The sequence below is a fragment of the Odocoileus virginianus genome, chromosome 18 (genome assembly GCF_023699985.2).
Source record: "Odocoileus virginianus isolate 20LAN1187 ecotype Illinois chromosome 18, Ovbor_1.2, whole genome shotgun sequence".
In the NCBI taxonomy this organism is placed as follows: domain Eukaryota; kingdom Metazoa; phylum Chordata; class Mammalia; order Artiodactyla; family Cervidae; genus Odocoileus; species Odocoileus virginianus.
Genome location: NC_069691.1, coordinates 899,108 through 911,730, shown reverse-complemented (window position 1 = coordinate 911,730; position 12,623 = coordinate 899,108). Strand labels below are relative to the sequence as shown.

At 47.9% G+C, this 12,623-nt stretch overlaps 1 protein-coding gene across 7 annotated transcripts in view; it reads left to right on the top strand.

The window, feature by feature from the left end:
• LOC110148572 (stimulated by retinoic acid gene 6 protein-like) overlaps nucleotides 1-12,623 on the top strand; it is a 41,415-nt gene that overhangs the window by 10,750 nt on the left and 18,042 nt on the right. For 6 of the 7 annotated variants that reach the window (XR_011492725.1, XM_020910614.2, XM_020910619.2 and 3 more), the window contains exons 2-6: nucleotides 2,201-2,276; nucleotides 4,063-4,160; nucleotides 5,286-5,416; nucleotides 9,425-9,545; nucleotides 12,192-12,237. Coding sequence is in view for 6 of the 7 variants with exons in the window: in XM_020910614.2 (XP_020766273.2) it covers nucleotides 2,201-2,276; nucleotides 4,063-4,160; nucleotides 5,286-5,416; nucleotides 9,425-9,545; nucleotides 12,192-12,237 (472 nt within the window). In the remaining variant the exon portion in view is untranslated. The remainder of the gene's footprint in view (nucleotides 1-2,200; nucleotides 2,277-4,062; nucleotides 4,161-5,285; nucleotides 5,417-9,424; nucleotides 9,546-12,191; nucleotides 12,238-12,623) is intronic. The other variant, XM_020910618.2, reaches the window with a different exon arrangement.

Here is a 12,623-nt window from a genome sequence, read left to right as displayed (position 1 = left end):
AAGTTTTGCTCATTTCTTTGCTTATTATGACTTTTTGCATCCCTCTACTTCCTCCTAGGGGGCTTCCCTGGTGCCTCAGTGGTAAAGAATCTGCCTGCAATGCAGGAGATGCAGGTCCGATTGCTGGGTCAAGAAAATCCCCTGGAGAAGGAAATGACAACCCACTCCAGTTATTCTTGCCTGGGAAATCCAATGGACGGAGGAGTCTGGCGGGCTACCCTCTATGGAGTCGCAAAGAGTTGGACATGGCTTAGTGACTAAACAACAACAATAACTTCCTCCTAGGTTCATTCTTCTTGAGGACAATTTCCTCTACACTTTGTCTCAAAGCAGTTCTGTATTAGCTTCATTTCCCCAGGAGTAAGCGCCTCTGTCTGTTGAATTTTTGGCTCCCTTTCATAGTGTAATCTTTCCTCATGTTTGATGGTTCTGGATTGGGTGCTTATCTTTGTGATGGAGCTTTCCACGGGGATATTTATTTGGGGTGTGGGTGGCAGCTGCTGCAGCGGCTAATACTGAAGTGTGCTGAGGAGGGCGGTACTGATAGATGGGGTACCGCGGCAGCTGATCTTCATCCAAAGAGCCTGGTCCCTCCCAGGTGCCATCTGTGACCTGAGGCCCTGCCTTTCTCTCTGTGACGCGTGTATACTATTCCCAGAGAGATAAACTCCCTGCCCCTGGCTGGTCAGCATGGTGAGAGGACGCTTAGGTCTGTGGCCCCCCCAACTCTTCATTTTGTGGTCTGCCAACAGCCCCCACCTGTGTCAGTGTCTTGCATGTGGATGCAGAGCCCTTTTTTCATGGTCACAGTCTACAGCCATGCTGGTTAATGCTTTTTCTCTTTGATCTTATCCTAATTGCACTCCATCATTCAGCATCTTCTGGTATTTTCTACGTACCTGATAGACTTCTTTCCTGCTTTCAAATATGGCTATTTTTTTCCTTTCTTTAAAAGTTTGAGGCTTTCGCATAGGATGGGGAGATTGATGTATGTGCTCAGTTTACCTTCCAAAAATAGAGTTCTGACTTTTACAGTCCTACCACATTTCTAACAGCATGAGTCCCCACCACCACTACCCCACCACTTGTAGGATATTTCAGTCCTATGGTTTAGACATCACCATTAGGAGGGTCTGCAGGAGACAAGAGATGCGGGTTTGATCTCTAGGTGGAGAAGATTCCCTGGAGGAGGGCATGGCAACCCACTCCAGTATTCTTGCCTGGAGAATCCCATGGACAGAGGAGGCTGTCAGGCTGTATATAGTCTATGGGGTTGCAAAGAGTCAGACACAACTGAACTGACTTAGCACCCACACACACGTGATGCTCATGGGTTCCCCTGAGAAGTGGTCTTCCCTGAGACTTCTGAGGAGAAAGCTGGCCAGGAGGGAAGTCTGGGGAATGGCCAGATGGATGCTTCAGGAGTGGGGCACTGAGTGAGCCAGGATCTGGAGGGTGAGCGTGTGCCGAGGTGGTGCAGTGCAAGTCAGAGGGATGAAGAGGAGCAGCTCCCTCTCGAAGAGGCCCACAAGCCTGCGTGATGTGGTTCAGACATGAGACCCCCGCGGCCCTGTCCCGCAGGCTGTGAGGTCTGGAGAGGACAGAGTCCACAGCCGGTCGTCCAGATGACTGCTGTCCTGCCCCAGTAGGCCAGCAGTGAATCAGAGTGAGCAGATGCTTCTTGACCTCTGATTACAAAAACCATGTCAAAAGACTGCTTTCCTGTGAAGTTTCTGGAGCTTAAGTCTCAGGACCTCTCACTTGCAGGACCCTACCAGGGCTCTGGGAAGGCAGGAGGCACCTTGGTTAACTGTTTACATGGTGATGTGTTTTCTTTAAAATATGAGCAGGTAAGATATTTTTGTAGTTTTATGTGAAAAGGACATCCGAATGATAAGCTTTGGGCTCCAAGGAAACCTGAATCTGTCCTGAACTATGTCACCAAGAAAAGGAGTTAGAGCCAGTTAGTAGGACAGTTGTGTAGATAATTAAGCTGGAGAAAGAGTTGAGAAAGAAGATTAATCCACTTAGGGAAGACACATCACAGGTGAGCGGCACTGGCTCAGAAAGTGACGTTAAAAAAGATGAGATGATCTCAGTGGGCTACAAGTCAGAGTCCTGACAGTGATGCTCGAGGCTGAAGGGTCAATGACCACAGCTGTGACTGATGATGTGCATGAGAGTTTTGGCTGTTTTTCAGGACCAGGTGGCTGAATGGCACTTGTGACAGCTCGGTGGACATGGAGCTCTTCCTGCATTATTCCCTCATCCCGTCAGTAAGTGAAGGCAGAGGAGGGTCATGAGCGGAGAGAGGGGAGCCAACCCCCACACACAGGCATCCACAGGGGTCTGGGGAGGTCAGCGGAGACTTGCTGTTTTACATGAGGCCCCAAAAGCACAGGCAGAAGAAGGCTTCGAAGGTCCCAAGAGTCAGGAACACTGACTTGTAGGGAAGTCAAAGTAGGTCTTTCTGAGGAAGCCATGCTGGAGCTAAGGTCTGTTGGAAGACGTAGTAAAGAACATTTCAAGCTCAGGGGAGAGCGTGTGCAAAGGCTGCTTGTGGGCAGGGAACGTGGAGAGTGGGGGGGGCTGAGAAGGCAAGTGGGCCGGAGTGGAGAATTGAGTGGGCCAGTCTGGGGAGGTGGGGCAGGGCCAGGCCCTGTGTGAAGGAGTTTGTCTTTGCTCTAAACACAGTGGGGAGTAATTGGAGGATTTCCGGCATGAGGATGGTGGGATCAGATTTATGTGCTGAGTTGATTACTCTGGTTGCAAGTGGGGATCAGGTTGGAGGCAGGCAAGAGAGGAGGGAGGAAGGACCAATGAGGAGATGGTTGCACAGGTCCAGGTGAGGTGATTTTACATCATCCCAGATGCTGGTGGTCAACTCAAGGTGTTCAGGAGGTACTACTGTTAGTTTAGGACCTACTAACAGGTTGGCTCAAGTGGAGGGAGAGGATGACTCTTCAGCTTCTGACTTGCACAGTCGGAAGGATGGTGGTGTTCGCCATTCACTTGTTTGGGGAAATTAGAAGAGATCCAAGTTTGGTGCGGATAAAGGAACAGGACAGGGAGGAAAATCATGAGCTCCATTTAAGACATACTGAATTTAAGAAGCTTTCAACACATCAGAAAGAAATGCTAACTGTGTGGTTGGACATACAATTCTGGACCAAGTCTGGGCTGGAAATTCAAGTTTGTGAGTCTTCTATGTATTTGGTGGCCAGGGAAAGCGTGGACATGGGTAGGATCACTGAGGAAGAGAAGGCCAGGGAGTAGAGGGGTGGTCCTTGGAGTGAGCTACTGCGAGGACCTCCACGTCTAGCAGCTGGGTGAAGAATGATCCAGCGAAGGAGACTGAGAAGTACTGGAAGAAAGCCGGAAAAGTGTGGCTGACGGAAGCATAGAGAAGAGCGTATTTCAAAGAGGAGGCAAAGGGCAACAGTGAACGCCGCTGAGAGGTCAAGCAGACCTGGCTTCATGTTTGTGTTTGGGTCGAGCAACAAGGCGGTAATTAGCGACTTTGACCAGCACCGCTTCCGTGGAGTGACGGTGGTAGAAGCCAGGTTAGGGGCTGAAGAGCAAGGGAGAGGTCAGGAAATGGAGGTGGCGAGTGTTGGTCATTCCTGGGATACTTCTAGCAAAAGGAAAACAGAAAAGGGCATCAAGTATCGAAGAGACGACTGAATCCACAGGAATAAAAAGCAGAGAAGGATTTGCTTCTTTAACAGTTAATAATAACTTTAACAGATGATAAAAACAGTTACTATCTGTTTTTTTTCTTACAGAAGAGGACACTGAGATTCGGATAAGTTAAGTCTCCCTTCAAGCCAGTGAGTGGGAAAGAAAGCTTTGAACCCATGTCCATTCAGGGCAACACAGAAGGAAGCTCAGTACAAAGCATCCTGGCAGCTCCAGGGTGCACACAGCCAGCTCCCTGAGTCTGGAGTTTGAGTCCTAGACATTCTGAGCGCTGGGCTCTCCCGCACACTCCCCTTCAGTCAGGGCACAGGGGGTCTGAGGATGAATGCTCCCTGATGGCGAACTCATCTTCTCTTCCTGTAGCTTTTCATCATCTTGGTCTTGTCCTTTCTCCAAAGAAGAGAGCAACGCAGAGAGAGAGATGACGTTTACCTTCTGCGGAACCGCTTCGGAATGGTCATGTGAGTTGAGCCAAGGTTCATAACTACAGCTTGGGGTACTCTGTGTTGGGGACCAACACCACTTGTAAGGCCAGGCTAGCTCCTAGCTACGTCCCCACCGTGAACAGCCCTGCCCCTCCCTTCCACAACCCACCCAAGGTCCCAGAGAGTTCAGAACCCAGTTCCAAGCCATTGTGCCCTCAGCACCCAGGGCTGCCCAGGTGTGCTGAAAACATCCCAAGGAGGCTCAGCTCACCGTGGGAAAGGCCCTCCCCCACTCAGCACCGTGGCTACTCCAGAAAGCAGAGGGGAGAGAGTTCCCTGTCGCTGGCGGCAGCAAGCTTCCTTGTTGGGATGGAGGCATGAGTCGTGTCCCAGGAGAGCTGGGGGTCCAGGCAGCTTTCAGGGCCTTTCTGGCTCTGCCATTCTGAATCTCTGCTCCCCTTACCACACTTTTCCATGAGTTCTAATTTTCACATCTCTGCCTCCTCACTCTGTAGTTAACAGTAATGTTGATGATACAGTTGGCATTTATTGCATGCTGACTGTGACCCAGGCACTGAACTACATTACTTTAATGTAGGCTTTAACTACATTACTCTGATGAACCCCAACAAGGCAGAGGTTGTTATCCTCATGTGATGGGTGAGTGAGCTCAGGCTCAGAGAAGTGAGTCACTTGCCCATTTTGCTCCTTGTCATGGCTGCTGATGTCCTTGCTTTTGCTCCCCAGACTTGGAACTTCTCCAGGGCAAGGATTTTGTCTCCCTCACTTCAATACCCTGAATCCACATCTAGCCCCAGGATCGGCACAGAGGGCCTCAGGATATGTTGTTGTTTCGTCGCTAAGTCATGTCCAACTCTTTTGCGACCCCATGGACTGTAGCCCACCAGGCTCCTCTGTCCATGGGATTTCCCAGGCCAGAATACTGGAGTCGGTTGCCATTTCCTTCTCCAGGGGGTCTTCCAGACCCAGGATGGAACCCACATCTCCTGCATTGCAGGCAGATTCTTTACTGCTGAGCCACCGAGGAAATGAATAGTTTACTAATCAATAATTCCTCCCCAGCATGGGGTAGTTGACTTTGGAGATGAACTGTGGGGGTGAGTCACTTCTGGCTTCATGACTTGTTTCTCTTATTCACAGACCTCTGGACTTCGTGGGCACTTTTAGTAACCGATGGTCCTATGGAATCGCCTTTGGGGCCACAGCCAATAAGGTCATGTTCTTGTTCTCAGAAGGTTACCAGCCCCTGCTGTTCCCGCAGTGGGCCCAAGGTACACGCGCTGCCTCACACCTGCTGGGAATTTCACCCTGGAAATTCTTGCTCAGAGACCAATGGCAGGGGTTCTCTGGGGTCAGGGGACACAGCATGTGGACTCTCAGCATTCTTTTCAGCTTATTACTTACCCAAGGTCAATGTGGAGCTCACAGAGTTTCAAAGCTCACTTGCGGGAGTTTTCTCCCAGTTAGATTCGGAGGTTCTTCAGCCATAGAAGAATGAAGGCTCAGAAGGTAGGTTCACTGTGACCCGCCCCAAACACCTCTCCTCAGTGATAGCTGTGACTGCCTTCTCGCTATCAGGAAGCACTCAGATGCTTCCTCAAACAGCAGTGCTTGCTTCTCTGGCCATTGATCCGAGGTGCCTTTGTTCCCCATGCCCTGGGCTCTCTACGGTTCAGTCATCCCTAATCTAATGACTCCCAAACCTCTCTTGTCCAGTTCGTCCTCTCTCCTGAGTTCCAGTCCTCTATGAGCAAACGCCTACAGTATCTCCTTAGTTTTTAAGAGTTTTTGATGGAAATTAAAACCAAAATGATACATCTCTTAGAAGTATATAAGCTAAGCTTTGGCTGATGTTTCTTCTCATTGTTTAGTCATTCAGTCTTGTCTTTGGCAGCCCCATGGACTGCAGCCCACCAGGTTCCTTTAGCCATGGGATTTCTCAGGCAAGAATGCTGGAGGGGGTCGCCATTTCCTCCTCCAGAGGATCTTCCCAGTTCCAGAGATTGCACCTGCGTCTCCTGCATTGGCAGGCGGATTCTTTACCACTCAGCCATCTGGAAAGCCCATGGCAAATGTTTACATCTATGAAATCATTGCCACAGTCATGATGGTGACCCCAGAGTTAACTTTTTCCCCTTTGTACTCTCTTCTTCCCACCTGTGTCTGGTCATCACCCCCAGCCTCAGGCAATTGTGTAAATGGAATCACATGTAATGCACTCCACCCCCGCTTGGGGGGATAATCTGTTTTCTTTCACTCACCAGCATCATTATTTTGAGATCCATACCTATTTAGATGTATCAGGAATCATTCCTTTTTCGTTTCTGAGTAGTGTTCCACTGTATGGATAGACCACAGTTTGTTTATCCCTTCACCAGTTGACAGACATTTGATTTATTTTCAGTTTTGGGCTATTACAAATAGAGCTGCTAAAAGTTCTACAAGTCCTTGTACATTTCCATTTTTCTTGGGTAAATACCTATGAGTGGATGTCTGGATTATTAAGACTTTGAAGTATATTTTTAAAGAAACTGTCAGACTATTTTTCAAAGTGATTTTTTTCCAGTTTTGATTACTTTCCTCAGTGTATGAGAGTTCAGTTTCTCTTTGTTCTTGACAACACATGGTCAGTCTTTTTAATTTTAGCCATTCTAAGAAGCATGTGCTGCTGTTAAGTCGCTTCAGTCGTGTCCAACTCTGTGTGACCCCATAGCCGGCAGCCCACCAGGCTCCCCCGTCCCTGGGATTCTCCAGGCAAGAACACTGGAGGGGCATCTTACTGTGGTTTTAATTTGCACTTTTGTGATGACTAATGATGTTGAGCATATTTTCGTGCTGATTTGCTATCCCTCTACCTTCTTTGATGAATTATCTGTTCAATCTTTTGCCTACTTTAAAAAATTGGGTTGTTTTTGTTTTCTTATTGTTGAATTTTGAGAGTTTTTTTTAAATAAAATCTGTATATAAGTGCTTTATCAGATGTATGAATTGCAAGTATTTTCACCCAATCTGTGATTTGTGTTTTCATTCTATCAACAGTGTCTTTTGAAGAGCTGCCATTTACAATTTTGAGGAAGTCTAATATTTTCATTTTTCTTTTTATGGTATCATATAAGAAATCTTTGCCTAAGCTAAGATCACTTAGATTTTCTCATTCATTCTTTCTAGAGGTTTTAGTCTAATGGTGTCTTGCATTTAGGTCTATGATACATATTAATTTTTTGCTTACCTTATAGTGTAAGGTGTGGATTGAATTCCTCTTTTTTTTTTTTTTTGCCTTTGACTATCCATTTATTTGTAACACTACTTGTTGCCAAAACCTATTCTTTGCCCACTAAACTGCCTTTGCACCTTTGTTGAAAATTGATTGACTCCACATGTGTATGGGTCTACTTCTGGGCTCTCCATTCGGTTCCATTGACCTGCAAGGTGTGAAGGTTCCAATTTCTCCACCTCCTATCCAACACTTGCTATTTTCATTTTAAGAAGATATAGGCATTCGAGTAGGTGTGAAGTGCTATCTGACTGTTGTCTTGACCTGTGTTTCCTGGAAAACTAATATGTTGAGCATCTGGCTGGGCCAGAACATTGTTCTTGCTTCATGGCTCACGGGTTCCCTCTTCTGTTTTCACAAAGTGATTTTATGTATGTATCCTTATTATAACTGTATATTTTCTGAGTTGACTTCTTCCCTTCACTTTTGTCTGGACTCACTAGTTCCCAGCTCCTAATGTTCTTATCCTTTTCATTTTGAATTCCTACTGCCAACAGTTTCTCTGTCACCCTGGGCTTGTCCTGGGAGGGGACTTGGAATTTAGTATAGTGAGTTCATGGGTTGCAATAGATCCAGCATCTTCAGACTTACCAACACCAAGTTCTGCTGATTTTCACCTGTGGATCATGACCTTCAGCACCTTGCCCATTTTCTGCTGTTATTTCAACTTCAATATTTCAGCTGTGAGTATCTGTTGGCAATTTTGGTTCTGTTCTTGGGCTTTCACAGATCCTATTGTCTGCTGTCTGCTTCCTCTTAATCTGATGTTGATATCAAATGGGTCTTGTCACTTAGATTTGTTGTAAGTGTTTGTGGGTTTATGGTTTTGTTGTCTTATTCCCTCTGTCTGCTTTCGTGGTGGGTGAATTTGGGTAAATTTTAAAATTATTCTCTCGCAGCTTCTAACCTCACAGCAATTATTCCTTTTATATTGTCCCTTACCTGCCCATCCTCCACCACTCACATTCACAGAAATACTGACCACCCATAACTGACCGTCTCCCATCCTTTGAGTGAGGAATGTCCTTCTTTTCCTCCTCCTCGCCATCCTACAAACTCCTTCTTGTATTTCATGGCCTTGCTAAATGTCATCACCTCCAGGATGCCTTCCCTCATACTCAGACCCTAGGTGAGGTCCATGACTTCCTCTTCTTGTCCTCATAGCACGTTGAATATGCTTCTACTATCATACGTATCACATCACTTACTTTCCTCCTTGTCTTCCCTATTGGATTGTAAGTATCTCAAAGCAAGAACTTTGTACATTCCTCCTGTGTCCCAGCTCAAAGCAGAGACTTAGAAAGGACACCCTGCCCAACTACATTTTGGTGGTGGTTTAGTCGCTAAGTCGTGTCCGACTCTTGCGATCCCATGGACTGTAGCCTGTCAGGCTCTTCTGTCCATGGGATTCTCCAGGCAAGAATACTGGAGTGGGTTGCCATTTCCTTCTCCAGGGGACCTTCCCAATCCAGGAATTGAACCCGGGTTTTCTGCATTGCAGGCAGATGATTTACCAACTGAGCTATGAGGGAAGCTGTTAGACCATCTCAGAACTAGTCAGTGACAGCATTAATATTATCATTGCCTCAAGGGTACAGTGTATCAATATAATACTTACAAGAGGTTTTAAAACACAGGACATCCCTGCTATCTGTGTTGCTATGGTGTACATTATGGTGCTTTACTTGCAGTGATTGTTTTTTCATTTATGTTGTCTGTTTCTGCCCATCATACTGTGAGCTATTCAAGGCCAGGACCAAGTCTTCTTCATCTCAATAGTTAGCCCAGTGCCTGGCATGGAAGCGGTGCCAGGAAGGCTCTGTTAACGTGAATGCATGACAGACATCCCTGCATTCCTCCTTGGGCTAATCTGGGACTTATTCACTCATCTCCCTGCGTTCTGAGATCTGTGACTGCAAGTCACGTGAAGCCCCATAGTTGCCCTGAGTCTCCCCTGAGCTTGTGAGAGGAGGAACTCACATAGTCTCTGGCCTTTCTCTCCCAGCCTTTGTGCTTCTGATCGGAGGCATCGAAGTTGGCCTGTCCCACTTCCCGTTTTTCGCCTGCCTCTCCTCGGAGTTCGGGCTGGTCAGCTCCATCCTGGGCTTCAGCTACTCTCTTATCTGGTAAGATGGACTCTGCCTGCCTCCCCTCCAACAGTTTGTTTGGTCATGGCTGAACTCTGGGCAAAGTGCCTGTGGTGACTGCCAGGGTCCAGCCCCAGCAGGATCCAGGGGAACCCTCAGGATGAATGGTGTCGGCGAATGAGAGAGAGTGAGACAAAGCTCGGGGCTAAGTCTGAAGTTTATTTTTGCACGGCCCCTTTACACCCTTAACAACATCTTTTTGGGGGAAGTGCATATTGCTTACACACAGGTCATCTCAAAACTAAATTACAGCAACTTGACCTTCAACAGAAACTGGATGTCACCCACATACTTTCGTTCACAAGAGTCTTTCTTATCATTTGGCCTTCAGGCCTGCTAACATTTTATGGCTTGCACCTGGTGTGACTTAGCAACTTCAGTAGCCGACCCTGTTTTTCTTATAATTAATCTGTTTTCTTTCTAATAAGCGTCATCTACATGGGAACTAGATAGGATTACATTTTTACAGAACAGAAATGCGAAGGACTGCAAAAACAGCAGATATGGTGCAAAACAGGCTCTTAGTCTAAAAGTTAACTACCTGCAAGAAGTCGCCAGCTAATCTCTATCTAAAGTATTTTCTATTAGGCACATTTGTGACTATTATTTGTGGAGCTTTTCTCACCCTGCGGAGGGGCCTATGCTTAATAGTTTCTTTTGTTAGCGTGCTGTGTTTAGGATGTTTAGAACAATCAAGAGCATTTTGTGCAATGAGATCACACATTTATCAAACAAGCCAGAATGCCAGCAAAATGTTTGAATGGAAGCATTTCCTTCATCCCTGGCCCCTTCATAGGGTACCAGCATCCAGGAGATTTATTAATTAGGGTTTTGAGTTGGTCCTCATTCAGTGAAAGAGGAGCAGGAGCGCTCTAGGCAGGCAACACAAGAATCCTCAGCAGGGCGAACAAGACCAACAGCAGAAAAGCGGGGAGGATACAGGGTGGGGTAGAGGCTGAGGCCAACCTGGAGGGTCCCTTATCCTAGACGGCCTTGCTTGTCAGGTTTTCTCCTCGTGACCTCGTCATGGATGGGGTCCCAGACGGCCTTGCCTGCCCGGTATTTTCTTCATGACCTCGTCATGGGCGGGACCTCCCATAACGGCTCCCAGCAGGTGACCTGAGAACTCTCTTGGAGGGCACCTTGCCCAGAACTGAGGCTCAGGGTGGGTGGGTGGAGTGACTGGTCCCAGGAGCACCGTGGCCCCTCCTTGGGACTGCACTTGAAGCTTCAGAAGGTCAGTCTGCATTCTGTCAGCTCCACAAGAGCCTGCCCATGATTAGAATATTCCCAGAAGTCGGGGTTGTAGAAAAACTCACTTCTGTCAACTGCCGTCAGGTAGACCCAGAGGTAGAAGCAGGAGTCCCATTTGGATGTGACTTCTCCTTGCTGTTGTACCTTCCCTGGGAGCCCAGAAGAAAGTGCAGGGGCCTTAACGGGGAATTTGGGGCCATCACAGTCTGGCCTTTCCCGGTCTCTCCATGCCTGTCGGTCTCTAGCACACACCTCCATTCACGCAAGGCTCCTGAATTCATTCGTTCATCCATCCACTTCTTCATTCAGCAAACATCTCACTGTGATCCAGGGAATACACTGGAAGACAAAACAGACCCTCATGGATCACGCATTCTGGCCTCTTCATCTACATGTTGCTCTTCCCCGTGTGGAGCATCTTCCCCACTTGGCCCAGTGATAGGTACATGCTCATCCTTTATGCATCATCACCCCTAGATGTGGGAGCTTTCTCACCCTCCTCTTGAGCTGTGTGCCCTCAGCTCTGATACTGAACCAGCACAGAGCTGGCCCTGGAGAATATTTCTGGCTGAGTGATCCCATGAACACATCTACTCTCCAGCCCTCAAGCTCATCTTATTGCCCACAACCCCCTTATTGGGCTCATTCCCCCACAGCATGTGCTGTGGAGCACGGGTCCCAGACCTACTGTGTAAACAATTGGAGGGAGCTCTCAAGTAAAGGATGCCCTGACAGCTACAATCCAGAGTTTGTTAAATGGCTTGCTAATTAGTGGGGCTTGATTTTTAAAAATTAGAAGACAGGGTATTAAGTGTTAGACATGGAGTAATATCATCTTAACAGCCTCTGGCAGACTCTGAGCTGGTGAGGAAGAGGTGGCCAGAAGCACTTAGCAGCTGGTGCACCATAGGCCTATGGGCACCAAGACTGAACGTGACCAGTTGGGGAAAACCCTTGAGGCTCGTTCCCCAGAGGAGTGTTTACAGACAAGGCCAGGCAGGAAAAGCCTCAGCCCCAGGGTGGGGGACTTAGTCTTGGCTCTGAGTGTGACTCTAGATGAATCCTTTTCCCTCTCTGGGCTTCAGTCTCCCCACCTGAGTGATGAAAGGAGACAGGAGGAGAACGCTCTGAGTCTCCCTGCTCTGCTGCTGTGGATTCCAAGGCTGTGTGAGGATGTGTTCAATGAACGGAGCGTGCATGGACCTAGGCATGAGCTGGGTGCCTGATCTGGGTCAGATGTACACGGAGTCCTGGGACCCAGTCCTCCCAGAAGGATGGGGAGAGGACTCCAGCCAGGTGGAATCTGAGCTGCTTTCATGGGGGCTGTGCTGGGAAGGACCCCAGGACTCCAACCCTGTTTCTGTCCTGCAGGTTTGTGGTCACCATCCTTTACATCATACAGTGTCCCCACGGGCAGGTGAGTCCCCACTGAATCGTATTTAAGTAGTTCGGTCCTATCACTCTGGCCAACTCGCTGTGTGACCTGGGACGAGGCTTTGCCACTCTGGGCCCCAGCTTCCTCATGTGGATCCAGGGGAGTTGGAGCCATTCATGATGCCTCCATTTGCAGAGCAGCTCATGTTGATCAGGTGTCATTCACGGGAGATGTCCTCACAGTTGATGCCCCTAGTGGCCCCTCAAGGGAGGGAAGCTCTCAGCAAACCCATTTTACAGGTGAGGAAACTGAGGCACAAGTATATTATGTAACTCTTCAGAAGCAACAGATTTGGGAGTTGAGACCAAGTGTGGCTGACTTCAAAGCTTCTTTTTTCCCATTCCTGTATGTAGCCTCAGTTTCTCTGT